This window comes from Morone saxatilis, unplaced genomic scaffold, assembly GCF_004916995.1.
Source record: "Morone saxatilis isolate NCDOM2014 unplaced genomic scaffold, NCSU_SB_2.0 Contig18, whole genome shotgun sequence".
Taxonomy (NCBI): Eukaryota; Metazoa; Chordata; class Actinopteri; family Moronidae; genus Morone; species Morone saxatilis.
Window position 1 is genome coordinate 11,353,188 of NW_023339740.1, and position 21,733 is coordinate 11,374,920.

The 21,733-nt window shown below is 40.7% G+C and overlaps 1 protein-coding gene across 6 annotated transcripts in view; it reads left to right on the forward strand.

The window, feature by feature from the left end:
- The first annotated feature begins 233 nt into the window (after positions 1 to 233).
- The window catches only part of tfeb (transcription factor EB), a 28,291-nt gene continuing 6,791 nt past the window's right edge, over positions 234 to 21,733 (forward strand). For 4 of the 6 annotated variants that reach the window (XM_035661329.1, XM_035661332.1, XM_035661334.1 and 1 more), the window contains exons 1-6: positions 234 to 515; positions 12,062 to 12,153; positions 17,513 to 17,617; positions 17,955 to 18,149; positions 21,248 to 21,346; positions 21,516 to 21,704. In XM_035661329.1, the coding sequence (XP_035517222.1) occupies positions 17,588 to 17,617; positions 17,955 to 18,149; positions 21,248 to 21,346; positions 21,516 to 21,704 (513 nt within the window). In that variant the 5' untranslated portion in view covers positions 234 to 515; positions 12,062 to 12,153; positions 17,513 to 17,587. Of the gene's footprint in view, positions 516 to 9,989; positions 10,169 to 12,061; positions 12,154 to 17,512; positions 17,618 to 17,954; positions 18,150 to 21,247; positions 21,347 to 21,515; positions 21,705 to 21,733 lie in introns of those variants that run through there. The other 2 variants (XM_035661330.1, XM_035661331.1) reach the window with 2 other exon arrangements.

Below are 21,733 nucleotides of genomic sequence, written 5' to 3' on the forward strand. Positions count from 1 at the left end.
CCTAAACATGGAAACTTGAATCCACAAACAAAAGTAGACAGAGGGAAGCGTCTCAGTTGCAGACAGTAAAAAACGACAGTCGTGTTGGTCTTGGAAGTGTTGTGGCTAAAGTTAGAGGACCTCTTAAAACTCTCTTTGCAGTCAACAGGCGTCACGTCATCGCCTCAAAATACCACGGTCCGTCGAGGATGTGAGAGAACTACATTTCCCACAAACCCGCTTGCACAGCGCCATTGGTGGTGGCACAGGTGACCGCAGACGCTCCGAGTTGTGACAACATCTCGACGGTCCAAACGAAAACAAATTAGCCTCTGAAGTGCCAGGTTGTACACGCCGTAGCGGTCTGTGGAAACACACAGAAACCTTAAACTCTTGGAGTTTTTCCCCCTGTTTGAACGCTACTTTTTTTCTTCTGGTAGTGCCTGGCAGGTTTGGTATTACCAGAGCGCACGAGAGAAGTGGGCACGCACTTTTCCTGAACCTGACTACCTCGTTCTGTCTGACCTTCAGATCGGGTAAGTGATATTTCACCACCGCCACTGAACTGTAGCTTCTGCTACAACACCACTACCGCTGGAAAGCACCACTGTGCATTTTAACTGCGTATTTTCTCGCTTTACGTGCAAAGTCGTGTGATTCATTGAGTTTAAAATGAAAAGTAGCCAACTTAATATTTGCCCTTTGGAAATGAAAGGCTGCACTGTCTTGTACTTTTTAATTAAATGTTACTAAAACAATGCAACAAAAAAAGTAGATATTCATGTATTGTGGACGAGACATGTAACTGCTTGCAGCCATACTTTATCCTTAAACTTCACATACAGGCAATCACAGTGCACTATTTGTCAAGATTTTGTGTTTAGCTCATCATAATGATGTTATAAATCTGAATAGAGTAATTGCAGCAAGATTGAGACATTCATGAACAAATACTAAACTGTTTATTTTCTACTATTTATCTTTTCAAAAATAAGGAATGATTAAAGAATAAAATGACATAATAGTATAAAAACAAAAGTTTGCTTTCTTGGACCAATTTGACACCCACTGGGTTAGGACCACAATGCACCACTTTCCCCCTTTTACTGTCATCAGTGAGTCTCTGCTGAGAGCTGCCCCTCTTGCCATTTATAAGCAGCAGCCAGGCTGGTATCAGTAACAACACCTCAGCCCCGGGGTATGCTGCTATGTATAAGCTGTGACTTTAAACTGTACAGACTGTAATGCTCTGCTGCATATACTATGCCTGAAAGTCTTGCACGGTGCAAACACAAAGATAATGAAGGCAACAGTGACTATTTATGTCCCCTTTGTCCCTTCTGCAGTGTGGGCTTTAATTACATACCGTGTGTTTATTATTAGTGTGCATGTGTGTTGAATGGAGGGGACAATTTGTTATGCCTCATGCTATCCCATAATGCAATGTCAGTGTTTTACTCCAGTAATGTCATTTGACATATACCTGGGATTTAGCTGTGATTCTTTTTAGAAGGAACTTCATGTTTTTTCTTGTTTTCCTGTTAAACTATTTGACCATATTCACATGCCATACCAAGTTTTTACCATGATTCACTTAGATTGGAATATTACAGATTCCTGAGAGTGAAATAAGTGCTTTGTGGACCAACCAGACATTTATCCTAACTCCTACCCCAGTTAAAGTCGGTCCTTTCCACAGCTAGTCTGTCTGAAGTCTGTAGGCTGACCGCTATGTTTCCTAGAGTATGTATTCCACCGTACATCACACCTACCAAGTATTTGACATTAGACCCTGACCCCTGACCTCTACGCCTGGCCTCTGTGACCGTCCATACAATTCTCCAGAGAACACAATAAGGTTTAAAGATCAAAGGTCACAATAGGTCTGGTAACTCATAATTGTACTGTAATTGTTGCTTCTGCTTACATTCATGACTTGTCTACTTTCATTCTTAGTGCATTTCTAACAAATTCCCCCTTAGACACTGGCATTAGTGCTAATCCAGTGGTGACTGTGTTGTTTCATGAAACACTATGACGACAGTTTATAAGGTGAGTTACCAGAAATAGAAAATCCAAGGTTCAGCTATCCAAATAAACTATGAATATGATGACCGTATTTATGACATAGATTGTGGAAGGAACTGCGGCCACAGGAGAAATACATATATAGGGATTTTTAAAACAATCAGCAGTTACTCTTTGTAATGACTGCGTAGGTAGAAATATGTTTGTAAAGTAAGGTGTCCCTTTTTTAATTCTGCTTTGTCTTCGGTCGCTTCCAGTAAGATGAGTTTTGCATCAGGAAGTGGTTCAGAATCACTGAGGTCAGACACACTGACAGTTTGGGTTCCTTGGTGACACACGTGTTTTCGCATATAGGTTCCACCGAAGGACACGAGAACTTCCACCTGTTTTTTGTTGTTCACTATTACTGAGACAAACAGATGGGCATTCACATGTATGGGGGCAGGTTCAGCTCCTGGTCTGAGGAAATAGGAGCTGCATTTACATAAGTGATCACACACACTCAGCGATTGTGTTGTCAGTGTGTGTTCAGGCCGTACTACGGGAGTGAGTGTTTTTTTTCAACATTGATGCAGAATTGTAGCACATGAGTTCATCACACGGTTAAACCTTGAATTACCGTTCTCCTTGAAAGACACAGTATCTCTCTCCCTCTGTCCCGGTCTCCCTTTCTGCCATCTTTATCTGCCTCCTCCTCATCTCTGTGAATCCATGAATGAATTGAAACATTTCCGTTGGGTAACCGGATCAAAGCGATAGATCTACTGTGCAGCAACACTTGCACGCAGTACAGCTGTAGCTCTCACACTAATGCAGCGCTACCACATGTCAATAAACCAATTTAATTCAATTATTGTCTTGTAATTTTATCATGTGCCTTGTGGCGCGTTTATATAATGTTCCTAAGAATGCCTCTGAACTGAAAAATAGAATGAGAAGACTGCTGTAGATATTTGCTGCCTGCTATTTAACAGTGTCAGAGTCTTTACTGTAACAATAAGACAAAAGTTGGACGGAAAAACCAATTCTCTGAGAGGAAAATATATGAAAGGGCTCTGTGTAGCTGTTTGGACCTTTACCTGTGTGTGCAGCGTGGAAGCTGAGAATGGGACAGATGCACACAGAGGAGTCAGCGGGGTTATGGAGTGCACACAGTATGAAGGGTCAGGGCTTAGTTAACATACTGAGCCATGAGGTCATTGTCAGCAGGGTCAGAGGTGAGCAGCCAGTATGCAGAGCAGCAGTGACGCCTGACAGACTGATCGCACTCTTCTTCTTCACATCGATAAGCAACCTGATGGCCAGCAAAGGAAAACAGAGTTAAGTTTCAAGCTCTAAAACCTCAAAGGAGAGGCGACCGCGTTGACTGACCGTTCTAAATCATTTCTCTTCCCTGGGTCAAGTCTATGTCTGATCACCTCGTCACAAAAGGGCACAAATTAGCGCAAGTATTGCATCCTGTGTGCTGTGTGTATGGAAAAGTGTGTGTGTGGGTCATGTTTTCTGCCTCATTGGACTCGTGTCCGCTTGTAAGTGTTAGGGATGGGGTTAATTTTCTTCAGGTAAACAGAGGCAGCAGTGGATACACACCCGCACACACGCACACAGGGACACTGACTAAGCTCAATGGATGTACTCTAGTGTGAAAGAGCATCAGGTGTGTGTAAACAAAGCTTCATCCGTGTGCCATATGGACAGATCTCCCATGACCTGGACAGTTTTCTTCGTGACTAAACAAGGAAAGGGGGAATGAGGAACTGTCTTTATGGTGGACTGGATTTCCCTTAAAAGACCGAGACAAAAACAAATTGCCGTGCAAGTTTCTCAGTAAATGTTGGACTTTTTAAACCACAGTAATGACAGCTTGGCATGTGCTATATGACAACATGACCCATGATCTATCAGAGGTGAGTGTGGGTGGGATGTCTTAGGGCATGTGCTGAATGTGTGACTCCACTTCCTCATCTTATCTTAATGCCACTGTTTCATATCCTCTTTTGACTGACAGACAGTAGTGAAGGTCTTGCGCAGTCTCTCTTTTCTCTGTAAGAACAGCGTCTCCGCTGCATCTGTGTGAGAACACACCGCGACTGCCCTGTTGTGTATGTTTGGACAATGTGCTTGTTGGTATGAACGGCAGGGGTCTGCAGTTGTGGCTGTCGGTGACTTTAACTCTCTCTGAGGCCCACAGCAGATTTCTAAGAGTCATGCTTTTATTTCCTTATAAAGATCAGTCATCTCAGCTAAGTTTTTTTTCACAAATATTAAGACCTACTTGATTAAGATTCTGACAATATTGTAAAAAATGTTCACTCAAATTGTCAAATCTCAGTGTAATTGTCTCAACAGCTTGGTTTCCTTAAAAAAAGCAAAATATATGAATGATATGACGCAATCTCACTTATTTCCCTTGTAGTTTCACATCTTTGTGGAAATGGTGTGTTTGTGTTTATTGTAAAATATTTTAAAATAATTTGTGGTTCAAGAAAGTTTGGATTTCAAGGCTCAATACAGCATTAAAGTTTTTAAGATATATGCTTTGTCTGCTTGGATTTAACCCCCATTCAAAATGTTATATTTGAATGGTTAGCATTGCTGTTGCTGAATTGAACTTGCTCACTAGAAACTAGTAATAATGTAAATATGTATTACAGGTTTAGACTAAAGGAAATACAAACATAAACGCTATTTATCTCAACAACACTTTTGATCAGGTTCAGACTGCTTTCAAGGCCTCACATAGAAGATTTTTGTTGTGTTGAATTGGATGTCACGTCTGCTTTTGATTTGGCAAATCATGACCTCCTGATTGTCTTCAGCATATGGCTGGTATTATTACCAGTGCCTGTGGACTGATTAAAATGCCCCTTTTCATCGCAGAAAACTTTGTAATGCCTGTTACAGGTTGAAGACTGGGCAGGGGAAGAAAAGGTTTTCACCTTGCAGCCAAAGCATGAAGAATGTAAAGGTCCAGTGTGTAATATGTGGGAGGATCTATTGGCAAAAATGGAATATTATCACCTGAAAATAAGAATCTTTGTGTTTTTGTTATCTTGGAATGAGACTTTTATATCTACAGGTGCTGGGGTCACCTTCCATGAAGGCTACCATGTGGTACCGCCATGTCTACAGTATCCCAGAACGGACAAACACTGGCTCTATACAGGGTCTTTCGCATTTTATCACTATGCTTGTTTCTCCTTCATGCTTGGAAGAAGAGGATGAAGTGAGGGAGTTGCAATTTGCAACTACATCGGTCCTTGAAGACTTGAAGACTTTCTTTGTTTATTTTGTATTGCACTGCACAGGTGTTTCGATTTCACCGTTTCTGTTGTAAGGACAGTCTTTCATGGTCACACTTCAGTAGTCCATAAACTAGTCTAGTCTCTGTTACCAAGCAGCATTCATGATATGTATTTAATTTTTTTACAATTACATTTTAAAACATTTTTATGTGTCATTTTTATTGATATATTAACAGGAATATATATTTCCCACAGTTTTCAACTGTTATTGAGTTAAAAGAGGAAGAAGGAGAAATGTAACCTTTTGCACTTTCAAAATCATAATCAACATGTGTTGTTGTTAAAAATACTATTAAGTGGCATGTGGGGATGTCACAAGTCCGTGAGAGAATTCTGAGAAATCGACGGTACTAATTTTTCTATTGTATTTCGCAGAGACTGTTTGCTAGGCTATTTTATAGCCTACTTTGTTATTCATTAGTGTAAGTATTAAAAGAAAAACAGTAAAGTTTTTTTTATAATGCAGTGCAGAGCTATTCACCTGTATTATTAAGGACAGTATAAGTATTGGATCAGGACTAGGTATCAGCAGATACTGAGTAATAAATGGTAAAAAAAAAAATTTAATCTGGAAATATTTACCGTGGTATCAAATTGATACTGAGAATGGGGAAATTTCATTGGTATTAGTATTGACTACTAGATTTCTGGTACTTTGGTTTCTTGCTCACATTATTGTTTTTTTGTTTTTGTTTTTCCAGATGTGACAGTAGCAAATTGTTCTTGAACAGTCATTATATGAGAAATGAAATCATCTTAGTGTAGCATACCATATGTGCCATATGTCAGCTGAAGAACTGAATGGATGCTTCCTCTTCAATCAATAGCAGGCATCCTTCTTATCTGCTGAAAACCCCAGCAATGTTAGTAGCAGCACTCTGTACTCTGCCCGAGCTCATTGATATTTTTGCATTGGACAGTCTCTTCCTCTTCTCTGTTAGTGTTAGCCGTAGTCCGTGGCAGAATCATCTGTTGTGGAAATTCAGTGATACACTGTATAAGGTTGTGCATGCGCGTCTGTATAGAGACACAGCATTCCTTTGTCTGCACCCCATATTTGGTCAGAGGACAAGAAATGGATGCTCATCTAGTGTACATACACACACAGGACATTTTCTTGTAAACATATTGATTATCATCGTTTTGACCCCTCCTTGAACTCTTCCTGTGTTTTCAATTGTTTCTTGCCTCCCGTTCTTATCTCCTCCTCAGTCACGCTCTAAAAGCCTAAAGGGCTCACAGGCAGCCACATTCTTCACAGTAATTGTAATTACTTTTCAATTTGTCTACTCATTGAGAATGAAAGTAGGTGAAAGTGTGAGGTATCAAGAATTACATTGCGAGTGATCGGGAGTGGAAAGTTTTGTAAAGAGTTTATAGCTTTGTGACTCCTGTAGTGATTTGTGTGTGTGTGTGTGTGTGTATACTTTATCTCACAACTCATCTCCAAAATGCCTTCCATTCCATCTCACTGTACATGGTGACTCTCACCCATGCAAGAAGAAATGTTGTTTTGCTGGTTGACCGGTTATTGCACTACTCCCTCTCTATAGCACGCAAACACACTCATAGATCCCAACTTTTGTTTACTTAGTATCAATAACGGTTCATTTATATGCACCAAATAGAAAAGGGGTGCTCTAAAAATAAACATCTAGTGGCTTGGTGCACTCTTATTGGGACGTCCAGCAATAGCAGCGCATATCCAGCTTATCTGTAGCCTAATATTTTTCTGCTTGTAAATGGAGGAAAAACACAAAGATACAAATAATATTCTTTTCATGTGGTTAATGTCTGTGGAGGAAGGCAGGTGGTATGTATCATTTAACCATTAAAAACACGCTTAATACTCATGGACGCACCTTGAGGTCACCTCAGGTCATATGACGTAACACTTAGTAGTTACCTAATATAAAAACAAGTTTTGAAAACAGCAGCATATCTTAACCACTGCTGGAACCACTGGGGGATACATACTTGCAAACTCACCTTTGTGTGGCCAAGGGTTGTTTACATCATTTGTTTGCAGCACTTTATATGAAAAGTTACCAAATGTTTAACGCTGATGAAGAGGAAAATGTGTATAAAATGGTGTGCAGTATGTCTATAATATTTCCATTTGATGTGAAGCCATTTCATACCAACAGAATGGTTAAACATTAGAAATGCTACATATTCTGCAAATCCATGTTTAAATGGTTGAATTGTTAGACTGATCGCCTCTGGACCCGGCTATAACTTGTCGGGTGTATTGACAGCACTGTTTGTCCTACTTAACAGAGAGATAGCCCTAGGTTAACGTAGCTGGGTCAAACTTCACTCAGACATATCAACGCAGTCGTCCAACACTTTCAATAAAGTTACAATGATGGTCTTGTATGTTGTATTTGTTTGCAGCCTCTTTGCAACTATGGTGACCGAAGGAGTATACGATGGGACACTTTCCCGGCGGACGAGTAGGAGAGGGTCTTAGGTGGTGTGTTTGTGAGTGTGTGTGGACATACTGTGTGTGTTTGGATCCTGCCTTCTCCATAGGCCATTGTCAAAAGAGTACAAGGCTGTCTTGGTCAATGATTTCCCCTCCTACACATACGCCTTAGGATTGGCCAGACTTGACAGGAACACAGTTTTCCCAACCAATAAGCTGAGGGCCTGGAGGGGTCCTGCCCCTGGACCAAAATAACCCAGTAAATACACTGCGGGCACTATGAGAACTGGAGCTGGCCCACTGTTAACTGCTTTGTGTACAAACAAGGGATGCTTGTCAGCCGGGTACTGCTGAACCATGCTGGCCAGTGTTCTCCTCTGTTGTGATAGGCACAACTATCTGAGTGGCACTTTGATACCAGTGTTTGTGTTTCTGCATTCAGAGATACAGGATGGGGGGGGCATATAGGAGAGTATGGATGGAGGGGCACTAATACTCGGTTTACATGCAGGAATGAGAAAGAAAGGCCTGAGATGGAGTTTTATTAACATGGCAATACACCTCTTGCCAAAACCTCACACACACATCACGCAGAGAGAATCCAACAAACATAATGGACATTTTACATGTGACCTTTACAGTATGTTTGTGAGAAAATACGTGTGACAACCACAGGAAGATGCTGATTGATTTTAAAGCCTGTCACTCTGTATTCAGTTTAATGAGTCAAGTTTAAGTTGTAATAAGGAGGAATTACTTATGTGTGATATGTCCAGATTTCAAGCTCAAAACCATTTCTGATTGGTTGATTAAAAGACAGAAAGACCTGTGTATGAACAGCATTCCCTCATGCTCTAAAGGGAAAATATTCTGCTGTTATGTATGATTTCACCACTAGGAGGCTTCTTTAATGATCCAGTCAGCAAGTTGTCATCTTAGTATTTGTTGTTTCTTTGTTTTATAGTTTGTTGTCTGTGCATCTGTTGTTGGAGGGATGTTCTTGTATCTGTTTGATTGAGAATATTGAGACACTGATCTTTGGCAGTTTTTTTTTGCATCTGCAAGTGTAAAATGAGTGGCACAAGCAAGGAGGAGAGGGAGGAGTGCTTCATGGTGCATCTGCTGTTTATTACAGCACTTTTTCAGAGGAAGTTTTTCTTTAATCCCAACTCACTAGCATGTCACAGCGCTTGTACAGCCAATCACTGAGAAGTAAACATACAGCCTTGTAGCTTCACCTTAGACGCAAAGTATAGTTTTTGAAAGTGATAGATTGTTAAAAGGACCACTGAGATATGCTCTTCTTCTATAGTATGCACAGACAACAAGCTTAACTTATAAGTAAGATTTTTTCAGTTCATCAGACAGAAATGTTAGAATATTCATTCTGTTTTTTTTCCACGCATACAAAAACAATTGCTGCACTGCACTGTGGTATCTCCAGTGCTCTAAAGTATCCTTTTTAACATGAAGAAATAGTCATTCTTGTGCAACCACCTGCGCAATCTCACAACTAATCAGAAGTGTCTCACTGAAATGTCTTAAGATCCATTTGTGTCAGTCATTAGCTATCTGCTGTGATTCAGGGCTCTGTGGTCGCTTCACCTGTGCATGTTTTTCAAAATTCATTGAGTTTTTTGTTTGTATAATTCCTACGCCCTTTAAATAATTACTTAAGAATGCAGTGATCATGACTTTCAGTATTGCAATGGGATGTTTCTTTGTTTTTATGAGGTATAAGTGTGTGATAACTAATACCGAGTGAATCTATGACAATAAATAAGGCGTCATGGCTTAGATAACAAGCCCATACACAATCCTGAGGGAGGGGGTGACAGTATGTGGGAGTGCATTTATCAAAAGTAGATATGCCGATTCACTACCCCATGACTCAGAAAAACGCAATGACCTGGAAGAAAAAATAAGGAATTGCTTCCAGGGTTTATTAAAGTTCCAACACGCACATGTGTAGGTGTTGCTGTATGTAAACGTTGCACCCTCCTTTAGGAAGGAGGCTGGACCGAAGGAGGAGTTCCACATTAAAGTGAAAGAGAGAAAAAACAGAGGGAGACAAGTTTACTGGACACAGGGCTCTCGTTGTTGTCACCCCAGACTATGGCATTCAGGCTAATTTAGGGGAAGAGGAGGAGAGTGGGAGGAGGAGCAACACGGGGAGGAATAGGAAGCTGAGCTGGTAGTTAAGAGGGAGGGAGGAAAGTGACTAATAGTAACTGTCACTCGGCATACTGTAACTCAGCCTGTTGAGGGAGGAGTGGCGTCACAACCAGTGAACCGGCATATGAATGCACTAGTTGGTCGGGCCCAGCCAGCAAACTGTCTCTGTCAGTGACTGTGTGTAATAACACGTGGAGGAGCAGATTTCTCTTGGATACACTATGTTGTCTTTGGGATAGTTGGAGAGTTGCTGGTAAGAATCTTAAGGTCATACATACTGTGCTATATGTATCAGTATCAGTGCTTCTCACTGCCTGCTGTCGGATACGACACTGTCAATCTGAGCTCTTTTCATGCTGATATGCTGTTAAATGAGAAATGAAACTGAAGATATCTGTTGTTTGTTGTTTGTTGCAAGGATTTTTAGTAATGTGCAGTTCCTTAATAGATGCAGTAACAGCAACAGAAGCATCCTTGGTTAAATTGCTATCTACAGTAAACTGATTCTTATACTGCTTTTTGACCTTTTCAAAAACACAGTCATTACTGCAATGTTTAGCAATATAGTTATTGTTCATTACGTGCAGCTAAGCGGAGGCAGAATTTGATGGTATTGTGGAGAAAAAAGTTACTACAACAGTTCTTCAGTGTTTGCATTTCAAGAAATACATTGAAAGATCTTTTGTGTCTATGCTAGTTCATCAGTTACCAGCACTACACCTGTGCCACAGCAGGTTAACTGATGCACTGTATGTCCCATGATCTGAGTGTGAATATCTGCATGTGTTTCTGTTTCTACACATGTTCACATGTACGTGACTTGTGTGTCTACCACATGGCCTTGTATGTGTCTAACCAGTTTGGTTAGACAGGGACTCGTCAGGGAATGTTTTACGTTACATTTTAGAGTTTTCAAGTATTGTCTGAGAAGAGTCTCTCAGTATCAAAACATTACAAGACTTACGCCTCAGTCCTAGAAACTGTGCTAAGACAAGCAGCGTTTGTTATTTCCCTGGGTTTCCTGCAGAGGAAGTTGCTTCACTGCTGACAAAACTAGGAGTTGTGAAAACCAATGGAAGGAAAGGGGAAATGGTTCATTGTGGTTATTATTGATGATTCTGGTCTATTGTCTTTCCTGTATCTCATTGTGTTGTACTTTGATTAGATATGACCGCGTGCGCGTTTGTGCTGATAACCTTTTGTTGTCCTTTTACTTTTTCACATTGCTCTCTGCTCTGTGATCCTTTGATGAAGCAGAGTAACCCGAGGAAAACAGCACTGAGTTGACAGATTCACTCTGGACAAGGGTCTCTCTTGGTCAGCTATATATAGACTGTGTTTAGAAGGTGACAGGCATTGTGATTCACACACATTGTTAAAGAGTTGTGGTGATTCACTCAGATGACCTTCAGAAAGTTGGTTAGTGAGCAGAAACTTTATGCTTGTTGATGTTCATTTTTAGAGACACGGTATTCTTGTAATCTATGCCTGTAAATTACATAGAAGTTTCTATTCACCTTAAGTTTACTAACAATTTAAGGGCACTGATCATTTTGTGGCAGTCCAACCCTTAACCCCAGTCATGCTAAAATATATTGCAAAAGGAAAAGGGGCCCGTGTTCTGAATATTTTACTTGAGAGTTAACCTGTACTATTTTGAAAAAAGAGTCTAAACAGCTGCAAAAGTGCTGCAATGCAAAAAAACCCAAAAACTAAACAACTGAATCAAAGGTTTCTCCGGCAACAGACTTACAGAATTAAGCCTTAAAACAATTAAGAATATTGTCACAATTCACTGTGTGTTTTTGCTGAGGTCTAGCCATGGTCTGTTGCTTCCCTTGCTTCCGCCGTGGAAATTCTCTTTTCTAAGTTCTACAGTGTGTGTTGCACACCTGCTGCTTCCCCCTCTTGAACACTTCACTGCCTCCTCTGTTGCCTCTTCACACATCAGTCACAGTTGCATATTTTATGTTGCAGCTATTCATCCCATCTGTCCATTTTTGCAGTTTTCCATTTTATAACCAATCATCTTTTGTTCTTCGTTTGTTTTTGTCTGTCTGTCTTTGTTTGTTTCTCTTTCCCTTTCACACCTCCACCACCTTTCTCCATCTCTCTCTCTCTCTGCCCCTTGACCTCCTCCCTGCAGATTGCCATCCGCTTTCTCCAGCATCCTGACATGTAGTCAGCAGCATAAGCAGAGCGTATTCCTCCTTGTGAACTATTTTTCCTCTCAAACAGGTAATTGAACATGTGTCTATATATGTCTGTCTCTGCAGTAATGTGCTTCTATGTATATTATACTGTAGAAATCCACCCATTCAGTGAATGTGGAGCTACCCCGCTTTAACACAGCAGGCAATGCTGAATTAAATGACTTTAATAGAAATGAAACCTCATCCACTCTGGTATGCATACACAACCCGTGTATGCTGTAACTAAATCCTCCTTAGTATCTGTTGTGTTTAGTACAGGTGTGAGGTGGTAACGGGAAGGTTTTTATATCTAAAGCAGCAATTGACCCAACAGAATACCAGTCCTGAGTGTTTGAAAATAATATGACTGTCCGTCCTTCTGTCTGCCAGTCTGTCTGTCTGCATGTCCATGCAGAATAGTTTGGTGTATTCTGTTGCCAAGGGATGCAGCTGTTTGTGTGTGTGAGACCAAAGAGGAAGGGGTAAGGACCCCATTCTTACCATGCCGGCACTGTCACATAATCCTACCAACCTTACTCGTTGAGTGTGTGGTGGCAGTGCTTTAGGAATATTGATACTGTAGGTCTGTTGACATGTTGTGAAAGAGTCTGCTTAAAAGTGACAGACGCTGTAATACACATGTGCACTTTATGTGCACCATTTATGTGCATGTCCACCTCTCACCCCCACCTACCTGCAAACATACATGCACAAATGCATGCAGATACACACATTCACATACATAAAACAAAAAGAAAAAAACACACCATAGCTCAGGGGAACAGGGTGTTCCTGAAAAGGAGAACAGAGAGCAAGGGGGGTTATTTTAGTCATTAGAGCAGGCAGACAGATAGCTTAATGCGGAAAGGGCGTGTGTTTGTGTTAGTGCGCATGTGTTTGTACAGCGATGGAAAGGCTGGTGAAGTGCACAGTGCAGTGTCACATTTGGATCCTTCATGATATTAAGGGGAAGTTGGACAAAGTATGTAATACCTGAAATTTAATATCAACGTGTAAAAAATAATTATCATTGATTATACAAAACCAAGAGTGATTTAAACTTGCATGACTTTACCCTGTCATGATTGAGATTGAACAGTTCTTGAACAGTATTTCTAGTGTGATATTGTCTAAGAGCAGGGCCTGCCCAGGTTAAACTTGTGCTGTTTTGTCAAACATGTACACAAATTTGTGTGACCTTGAAGGATTTCTTTCTAATTTTACTTGTTGTTGTGCAGAACTCATGCGATCCTAAATAAAATGTATTTTTGTTCCTACACTTGTCCCACGGCACTTTTTTCAGTGCGTCTGTAAATTGTCTTTGAATTTTGTTTAGCAGCTGTGGCTGTATACGTGTAGATGCACACATGCTTTGTTGTATGAGAGAGCACCTGAGTGTATGTGTGTAATGCATACTTTGTTGGCATTGCACAGTCACTTCTAAATATACACACTCCACAAATTAACACCATGTCTCTGAGCACAGGTGCCATGGCCCTGCACTGTCCCCAAGTGTATGTGTTACACTTTGCACATATATCTAAAGCTGTCATCACAGTGTGCACAGCATGTTTAATGTATTCTGTGTTTTGCACACTTCTGTGTATTGTGTGTTTATTGTTGGCATGTATATTTGTGACTAATCTGTGGCACAATCCAGAGTTGACCTCTGACATCAGCTTCCTCCGCTCTACATCCTCCCACTGGCTGTCAGTGTTTGAAGTAAAGGGGCCGTGACATCACAGCGTTGGACTCACAATGGCAGCTGTGTCCTTGTACTGCGTCACAGATGCCTGCTCACCCCAGTGGATGCCAGGCAATGGGAAGGCCCATGTGGGAGATCATGCTGCCTGGTAGCAGTGTGTCACCATATGATATCAGGAAGTGATATCCTATCAGTGTGTCTGTGCATGTGTTGTATCATGGCTTAGTCACTGTTGGAGGCTATATGATACATACTTCACGTGTTGGAAAGTTAGGTAGTGTTATGTAAACATTGTAGCCGCTACATCTGGTGTCATAAGCAGTTTCATTTTGCAGAGCTGTGGGATTCAACTTACTGTTCAAATTAATATTGGCCAATAAATTGTCTTGCCTGTAATGTTTTCTTGCATTACTTTACTCGAAATAACACTGTTGCCTTGCAGCACCCCTGCCTCAGTGCTGATGTTATGTTATGGAGTAGCCGCTATGGAGAAGTTGTAGAAGGAAAGTTAAATTGGTATGCACGGTATACACTTTATGGTTTTGGGTTTAGCATGTAAAGCTATAGTGGAACATAATATGGTTGGCAATGCTCAAATTAATTTTTGTTTAATTTCAAAAAATACAATTTGTGTTTTTAATTCATATCACAAATGTGCCTCAAAGGGTTTTACAGTGTGATCATCGTCCGGGTCTATACTTAGACCCTCGAAGCGCATAGCACACGTCCTCCTCTGGCTGGCATTCCTACCTTGCCGATTAAGTTTGGAGATGTAATCACCCCATTTGTCAGACTCTATAAATACACTGTGGAGCATTCCACCACTGTGTTTGTGCACTTGTTTGTCAGTGTAAGTGAGCACCTTGAAAGACAACTATTACAGGGCCTGACTCTAAAGCTCCAGATGTTAGCAGTAGGTGCAAAGTTGTTCCAACAGCATCAGTCGTTGATGTGATTAGTGCTTATTGTTTATGGATATGACAATATTTGAGTCTGTTTTGGTGGTGTGAGGCTGCTGGAGTGCAGTTTGCCTGTCCTTGAGTCCAAGTTCTGGTACATGTTTGTGTTGGAATGTGTGTGTTTCAATGTGTTTCCCTGCATGGGTGTGTATTTTTCATGTGGGCCATCCAATGGGCACAAAGCGGGCAGTGTGTGCCTCCTCGGGTGCTGAAATGTACACTTCGGACAACAGGCGGCTTCAGTCCTCAATAGGAGCTGCCTTTCTTATTGTACCTCACACACAATGAGCTTTTTCTCTGTCTCTCTGTCTTTCTCTCTGTCTCTTTCTCTCTTTATGACCATATACAGACAGTGTTTCTGATGAGAGACTGGAGGAATTGGATTCTGATTGGTTGTTGAGACACTGATGTCCCTGTCACTGCCTCTCTGTGTCTAGTTGTCTCACAGCACATTACCATCGACAGAGACAATGTGAATAGAGAAGAAACCTTTGATAGGTATCATGGCACCTTTGTGGGTCTAGACGAGCTTAGTCATTCAGGGGATAAACACAAGTCATTGCAGAAGGGGAACTATCAGTCTTGGGACTCCCCACTGAGTGTGTGCATGTATGCATGTTTGTGAGTGTGTATGCGTGAGAGAAAAGAGGAGGAGGCATTAAGGGTTTATGGGTGTTCCCCATCGTCATTCTGCTCACATGATCCCCCAAGAACAACAAGACCACATGAGTCCCACATGACCACTCCAACATTATCGAGGAAGTACCTCGCATTTCACTCTTTTTTTTGGAAGGACAGAGTTGGGGGCCAGAGAGTGTTACTAACTTCATTCAACCGTGAGAATAAATATGACAGAACTTATAGGTGAAGTCATACACAGAGAGTGTATAGATTTTAGCCTGAAGATGTGGTTTGTTTTGCTTTGGTTTGCTCTACTACTACACAGTCAATCATAGTAAGCAGTGGGCTCATTTAGATCTAAATTACATCCTGTATGTCTATTGCCGTAATTTATTCATGACCACTTGATTATTATTTCCTTTTTGTCTTCTCCTTACTTGATTTAAAAAAGGGAAAGCATGTTCCTAGAGGTGTGGGAATTACTTCTATTATAGTTTGTAAAGCAAGCAAAGGTGGATTTACAGAGTTATGTGATGTGTAATTTCTTGGATGGATCTTAAATCCAATGCAAATTGACAGATTATGGATGGTTAAATATATACATGTGTTTTATTTAGCAGGCACTCTGCTGTAAATGAGTTAGCCAAGAGTTTATTTTCATCTGTAGTCCCTGGACCGATATTGCAAAGTCACCCTAAAAACAGAGTATAAAATTGAAATTACAAAGTTAATAAGATAACTTTATAAGCATGCAGAACAGTAATAAAAAGAAAAGGAAAACAAAGTTAATCATTATTCTGGACACCCTTATACTACATACTAAAACAGGAAAAGCAGAAGCAGAAGCACAGACATAAAAAGCATGCTCAGTATAAATCAATCTTCAACATGGCGGACTACATGGAAGGTGACTGCAGTGTCTGTAGTTATAAAAGGCTCATTCTAAGGTATCAATACATAACTATTACTGTAATAAGTGATCATACAGTAATAAACATAGTAATAGAGTATATAAGAGTATTATATTGCCAATAGATCCTCCTGAATGTTACAGACTGAACCTGTAAAACAATCCCTACTGTATTTAATATAGGCAATGATCTTAATTGTCTGTAAAGATATATGAAAAGATATTTGAGAAGCAACAAATCTACTACAGACAAAGTGTTGAAAACATGAAAAGCCTTACGGCCTGTTTTTCATAAGTTTGTGTACAGACAGACATCACAAGGTTGCCACTAGATGTCCTTTAAACAGTCTATTATTATTCTAGTGGCCTCATACATACAGAAAGAGACATTGCAGCAGTGAGTGCTCTAAGGCATATAGATGTGGTAAATAGTCTGTCAACCTGTTTTTGGACTGGGTGTGTTTGATTCAGTGGGGACACAGTTCATGTCAGTGGAATATGCAGCTTGCCCAGTGGTGCATTAAGATAAAGGTTTCAGGCATACCTGTTAGTGGAGTGGCACAAGTGGAAAAGTCCACGGCCCCAGAGCTGACAGTTGCTGATTGTTAATGATGAAAATGCTGTTTGCTGTTTTACCCAAAGTAAGATGATAATCTGTTTTGTCTCTGTGCAGACAGTGATAGGTCCAGTATTTATTACGTATTTAGCCTAGCTTGAATTGACATGGTAGTGTCATAATTAGCATTAACCAAGGTTATCGTTTATGATGTTATCTTGAAATAAGGAAGGACATGCCCAAACTACAGCTATTTCACTGTTAAAGAAACACTGACACATAAGGCAAAGAGCACCTAACCACAAAGACACAGCTCAGTTAACATATAAAAAAAAGTGCATTAAAACATTGCACACTTCCCCTTCTCCTCTCACATCGCTCTTCCTATCACTAATGTACCTATTAACAATTACACATTGAAGCTCTACCAAGAGAGTATGTCAATTGAGGTAGAAGTATTTACACTGCATGCACTCTTGATAGCCACTCTTCTTGTTTAGGAATCCCTTCAGTCCTCTGCTAGAGAGGATTACATTTTGCACATCAAACTTTACCTGCAATTCTGTTCCTCCATCCTTCCTTTTCTTCATCTTGTTTTTTCTCCCTTTCCTTCCTCTGGCCCAAATCTCACTTTTTCCCCTCTCTCATCCACAGCTTCCTCTACCTCTCGGGCTGGACTGCGGTGCATTGACGTCGGCTCGCCCTCCCCTGCCCCCTCGCCCCCCAGCAATGGCCTCACGCATCGGCCTGCGGATGCAGGTACAACATATCACAGTCTGTTTGTAGTGTTTAATTCAGTGGCTACTCGAAAGGAAGGTACACTGGTCAATGTCAGCAATGGCAACCATTCTTTCCACTGATAAATTTGGCCATGCTATTTGGCCTCTGGCATATTTGAATATATTTACTGTACATACTTTTCTTACAGGGTGATTTTAATAGATGTGTGAGTCACCAGTTGTGCTCTGCTAACAAGCTGACAGCTTTTTGTGTCCATTCTTGAAAAAGCAAAAGCAAAAAAAAACACCCATCAAAGTCTGTTTATAGGTCAGAGTGCTTTAATGAACATTCCTGTGATGTTTGTGTGTGTCCCCAGCTGATGCGAGACCAGCTGCAGCAAGAGGAGCAGCGTGAGAGGCAGCAGCAGCTACAGCAGCAGCAGCAGCAGCAGCAGCATAATGCAGCCCTGCAATACATGCAGCAACGCATGGCTGGGCCACCTGCACCCACCCCAGCCATTAGCACCCCACAGCATTACCAAAGCATGCAGGTCCCTGTGGAGGTTCTTAAGGTCAGTAGGGCTGCAACAAATGATCATTTCCATTGTCAATTAATGTCTTTATTTTATCTTATCAAATCAGTTTCAGGAAATGGTGAAAATGCCAATTTCCCCGAACCCAGGGTGATGACTTCAAAAAGTAAAGGTGATGAATTTACAGTGATACAAAGATGGAAAAGCAGCAATTCTTATGAGAAGCTGGACCCTGCGAATGTTAAGCATTTTTGATAAAATAACCTAATACTAATCACCTTGAACTGTATTGTTTCAGGGTTAGCATGTGAACACAGTCATGCATTTGATCATGACATATATATACATATATATATATATATATATATATATTATGAAGGCTGGAAATGGCTTTAATGAGAAGGAAGTATTGTAAAATATTTTGCCACGAACCGAAAAAATAACTTATAACTTATAACTTATAACTTGTTCATTGAACACAGAATCCCCTCCATCCTGCTACATATCGTCTTTTTTATTATTTATGTTTTTCGGGATTTTCCATCTGTCTGTCATCTAGCACAAACGTCCACTGGGAGACATGTTTTATGGCCATAACTCAAGAATTGATACGCTAATCGGGACAAAATTTCACACAAAGGTCCAGAAGAATAAAATTAGGATATTTTATATCCAAAAGGTCAACTTTACATACACATCATAATCAAAAAAACCTTCTTTAACACCATAACTCCACCAGAACAGGGGATTGTGACCATATTTGTGACTAAATTGGTATCTAACTGGATTACATAGTGGTTCCACACCAGCGCACCACTGTGAAGAACAAAGCACTGGCTACTACACACTGATAGAAGATCTGCAGGAGCCTGTTGCTCACACTAAAGGATCTGGGTCTCCTCAGGAACTGTCTTTTCTCTCCCTTCTTGAAGAGGGCTTCAGTGTTGTGAGTTCAGTCCGTTTTTTTTGGTTGGTTGGTTTTTTGATGATTCCACCCTCTTCACTTCCTCTTCCTGGATGACAACCAGGACAACCTCCTGTTCCTCTGGTAGTCCACCACAAGCTCATTAGTTTGGCTGATATTGAGTGACTGTTGTTGCACCATGTGACAAAGCCCTCTGTACTCCTTAAGTCAAGACAGCATGTTTCTCACTGAAAATAACTCACTGGAATCATACATGTCAATATAGTCATAACTTATATTTCCTTCACGTCTTAACTACCCATATTATATGTGTCTGGACAGACATGGATGTAAACTGCAATTTCACACGTCAGCGTTGGCATTGTGCATTCTGCGGGAATAAAATAATGAGTGTAATAAAATCTCAGTGACACTTCTGGTCAAAATGAAAACACAACACAAAGACAAAGCACTAAACAGATCTCATTGAGGGGTTTGGCAGAAGAGAGAAAAGATGTTGGTTAATGTGGGTTTCAAAAGGACAGGGAGCTGTGGCACTTCCATTATTCCACTCACATGTGGCTGAGAATGAGCGAGAAAGAGAGAGAGAGAGAGAAATGCGGAGCAGCAAGCAGGTAGGGAGACAGAAGTGGGGGAGGGAGACGGGCAGATAAGAGAGGTTTGACATGTTGTGTGATAGGACAGACAGGAGCGATGTAGATAGTCTGAGTCAGAAAGGGACAGATAAAGCTGAAGTGACATTTTGCCCGATTCCTAAGATGCTTGTGTGCATCCTTATCTTTGATGGTGTGTGTATGGGTTTGTGCAATACTCCATTATGTATGTGTTTGTTTTGTTTTATGGTATTTTCAAACTGTAAAACTGTACAGTTGGTATGAACTGGTAACTGTGTGAGGCAATTTGCTGTATCAATAGTTTACTCTGTGTGCATGCATGTGTGTGTGGGTGTTTAGAGTTGTCAGTGTCTTTCTTCACATTTTGTAAATAAGTTAGGCTGTCTGTCCATCAGTCTTTAGACTTCATCTGTACTGACAGAGCTGGGGAAAATAGGTTGAATAGTTATGACTGAATAGTTGTTCCTCTGGCTCATGAGACCCGAACACATTTAAAGCTGTGTACATAAAGTAGCATGAAGGTGTAAAAACATATTTATTGAAAAGTTTCTGGTTGAGTTGATATAATCCTGTTGTTGGTTAAAAAACAGAGGGTGGTTGGAGTGCTGATGAGTTTTTGAGGGGTCTTTTTCTGGAATAATGGGGAGCAGGCCTGCTCTCTACTGAGCTTTACTCTTTGAAGTGAAGGAATGAGGCCAGCCCATTACTCTATGTGGCCACACAGATTTAGTGTGGCTTTACTCCTGTTGGCATTTCTATTGAATTAAAGCTCTTATGTCCTAATGCCATCACAGTGTTTATGGCATAGAGATAATGGGGTGTTCCTCTGAAGCACATACTCAGTGTGTTTTGTGTTATGTGTTTTAAAAGTCCTGTGTGTAGGATCATCTAGCGGTATAGTTGCAGATTGCAACTCACTAACTTCACCCCCCCTTTCCAAGCGTAAGGGAGAAGCTACAATGGGGGCGCAAAACTTGTGACGAATCAGAATGCCTGTATCTACAGCCAAATTTCACTATAAGTTGTATTGTATGACTGTATACGTGACAATAACGTTGATTCTATTGTTGTAAAACTGTGCTGTCTTTGCTGGCTTACACTTAAAGCTGCCTCCCTTTAAGCTTATGCAAGTGCATCTTTTACTTGAGGTAAAATCTAGCAAAATATAGCATCTAGCACAGAACATGGCAACTTTTCCCCTTGATTACGATGAAAATCTTGATTTATCCAAAATTGTATATAATAATCTGACTTACAAAACAAATCAGTTATGGTCATCATTTGTTTGTTTATTTTTTGCTCAGATGTTTCTTTAACTTCCAGTTTAAGATGTTTTGTATGTATGTATCTGTGTTTTTACAATTCTGTAATTTATTTATGTATTAACATACATGTCAGTTTTGGAGTAGCATCAGCTTTCAGTCCTTTTGTTTACATTTGGATCACAGGTTGTGCATTTAAAATAAATTGCCACTATAGATGCTGATATAATGTGTTTCCACCAAAAATAACAGGATCAACAAAGAATTGGATGAATGTGCAAAATTGATAATAGAATAAGAAGTGAAACATCCTTTCACTATCCATCTCTAAAACAGGTACAGACCCACCTTGAGAATCCTACAGACTACCACATCCGTCAGTCTCTGAAGCAACAGGTGAAGGAATACCTGTCCACCACCTATGCCACCAAACAGGTACTTTTCTGGATACCTTTCTGTACTGTATATCTTTATGTCAGTCTGTCTTTCATTAGATATACCCTATGTATATATGGCCTGTTTTTCTGTTTATTTACTGGTCAAATAGTACTGTAGTATATTTATCTGTCATTAACACCACCATCACCCTCTTCTCTGTCTGCAGACGGTCCATGCAGTAGCAGGGCTGGTGCCGCCCTCTCCTCCCACAAACATGGGACCTACAGGAGGTTCAGCGTCTGCCCCCCCACCCCTCCACTCCCCACACATGCGCACCGAGCAGCTTATGTCTGGAAACAGCGCCCCCAACAGCCCCATGGCCATGCTCAACATTGGCTCCAGCCACGAGAAGGAGGTAGACGAAGAGCAAGCGTGTGCAGATAG